The sequence below is a fragment of the Entamoeba dispar genome, genomic scaffold (assembly GCF_000209125.1).
Source record: "Entamoeba dispar SAW760 scf_1105229462819 genomic scaffold, whole genome shotgun sequence".
Classification (NCBI taxonomy): Eukaryota; Evosea; order Mastigamoebida; family Endamoebidae; genus Entamoeba; species Entamoeba dispar.
Window position 1 is genome coordinate 1 of NW_001855383.1, and position 1,708 is coordinate 1,708.

The 1,708-nt window shown below is 30.5% G+C and overlaps 3 protein-coding genes across 3 annotated transcripts; 1 reads left to right on the forward strand and 2 right to left on the reverse strand.

The window, feature by feature from the left end:
* On the reverse strand, window positions 1-382 carry EDI_148040 (uncharacterized protein; the record flags this gene model as incomplete). Its single annotated transcript, XM_001740252.1, has 1 exon — window positions 1-382. A coding segment is annotated over one exon (382 nt), but the record flags the coding sequence as incomplete, so codon positions are not given.
* A 171-nt stretch (window positions 383-553) lies between these two features.
* EDI_148050 (60S ribosomal protein L11, putative) lies at window positions 554-1,078 on the forward strand (the record flags this gene model as incomplete). Its single annotated transcript, XM_001740253.1, has 1 exon — window positions 554-1,078. One exon carries the CDS (start codon window positions 554-556, stop codon window positions 1,076-1,078), a length of 525 nt encoding a protein of 174 aa, XP_001740305.1.
* Window positions 1,079-1,153: 75 nt separating this feature from the next.
* Window positions 1,154-1,657, reverse strand: EDI_148060 (inosine-uridine preferring nucleoside hydrolase, putative; the record flags this gene model as incomplete). Its single annotated transcript, XM_001740254.1, has 2 exons — window positions 1,154-1,618; window positions 1,643-1,657. 2 exons carry the CDS (start codon window positions 1,655-1,657, stop codon window positions 1,154-1,156), a joined length of 480 nt encoding a protein of 159 aa, XP_001740306.1.
* Between the last annotated feature and the right edge of the window lie 51 nt (window positions 1,658-1,708).

The window sequence follows — 1,708 nt, forward strand, 5'->3', positions numbered from 1 at the left end:
AGAGTTGTACATCTTCTGGGATTTCTTCATCTGATTTAAAAACTTCTAATGCAAATTTTTTGAATGGAATCTTTTTATTGACACTTAATTTTAATGCATTCATTCTATTAAATAATAAACAATTTCTTTTAACTAATTCTTGAAGTCTATCTTTAAGACTAATACCATCAATAAAACAATGACGCCATTTAAAATAAAAAATGTTATCTTTATTAATTCTTATAACAAAACTCTCTTCTTCATTAGGGAAAATGGAGAGTAAATTAACAACATCATAAACTCTTCTATTATCCACTTTCATTAATTTAGAAATTTCTTTTACCCTCATAAATCTTTTATTCCTAATAAGGCAGAAAATTACTTTCTTTACAATATTATCCATTTATATTGTCTAACCAAAGTAACAGTTTAAGTAGAGTTTAAGTAACAAGATATTATCATTTCAATTTGAGAAGATAGAGATTTATATCAATAGTTTTCATAAACTATTTTTTTAATAAAAAAAGGGTAAATGGAACTATGAAAAGAATCCAAAAATAAAATAGTCTTAATCATGTCAGCCTGCAAATCCGATGTTATGAGAAAGATTAAGATTGACAAACTTGTCCTTAACATTTCAGTTGGAGAATCTGGAGATAGATTAACTCGTGCTGCTAAAGTCCTTGAAACTTTAACTGGACAAACACCAGTTCTTTCAGAAGCTAGATACACTGTTCGTGCTTTTTCTATTAGAAGAAATGACCAAATCGCATGTCATGTAACTGTCAGAGGAGCTAAAGCTGCAGAAATTCTTGAAAAAGGATTGAAAGTTAAGGAATTTGAACTTAAAGCTAACAATTTCTCAGCCACTGGTAATTTTGGATTTGGTATTGAAGAACACATTGATCTTGGATTGAAATATGATCCACAAGTTGGAATTTATGGTATGGATTTCTTTGTTGTTCTTGCTAGACCAGGATTCAGAGTTTCTCGAAGAAAAAGAATGCAAGATAAGATTGGAAGAGATCATCTTTTAACTAAAGAAGATGCCATTAACTGGTTCAAAGAAACTTATGAAGGAATCGTTCTTAACAAATAAATTGAGCATTGTTATCGACTTATTGTGTTATCGTTATTTTAATAATACTTCAAAATATCTAAAGAAAAAACTCAGTTAGTTAGTTTCTTGATATTGTTCTACAATTTGAACCAATAATTTTTCTAATTTAGCTTGATCAACTGAACGAATCCATTTTTGAGGATTGCCTAAGTGATAACTTGCAAACCAATCACAGATTGTTGCTCCACGGCCAAGTCCATCAACACAGATAGATGTTTCAACAACATCAATATGGGTTATAATTTCAGGGAATAAATAGCACATCAAACATAGAGGATCAGGGATAACCCATCCAGTGTATTCCTTGTGTCCAGCAAATCCAATTTCTCTTAAATTTTTTTCATTAAGAGCATAAACTTTTCCAATGAGTTCTCCACATTTATTAGTTGACTTAATTTTATCAAATACTTTCCAATCGACTAGGTGTTTTAAAGTAACATCCCAAGATGAAATCACAGCATTTTTTACACTTCCAAACACAATTTTAGCTGACTCTGGGTCATAGCACATTAAACTCTCCTAATGGTAAGCTGTTCCCTCTACAGTTTCTGACATCATCATTTGGAAATGACCATCATATTAAACAGTTTGGTCATGACACAGCAGAGC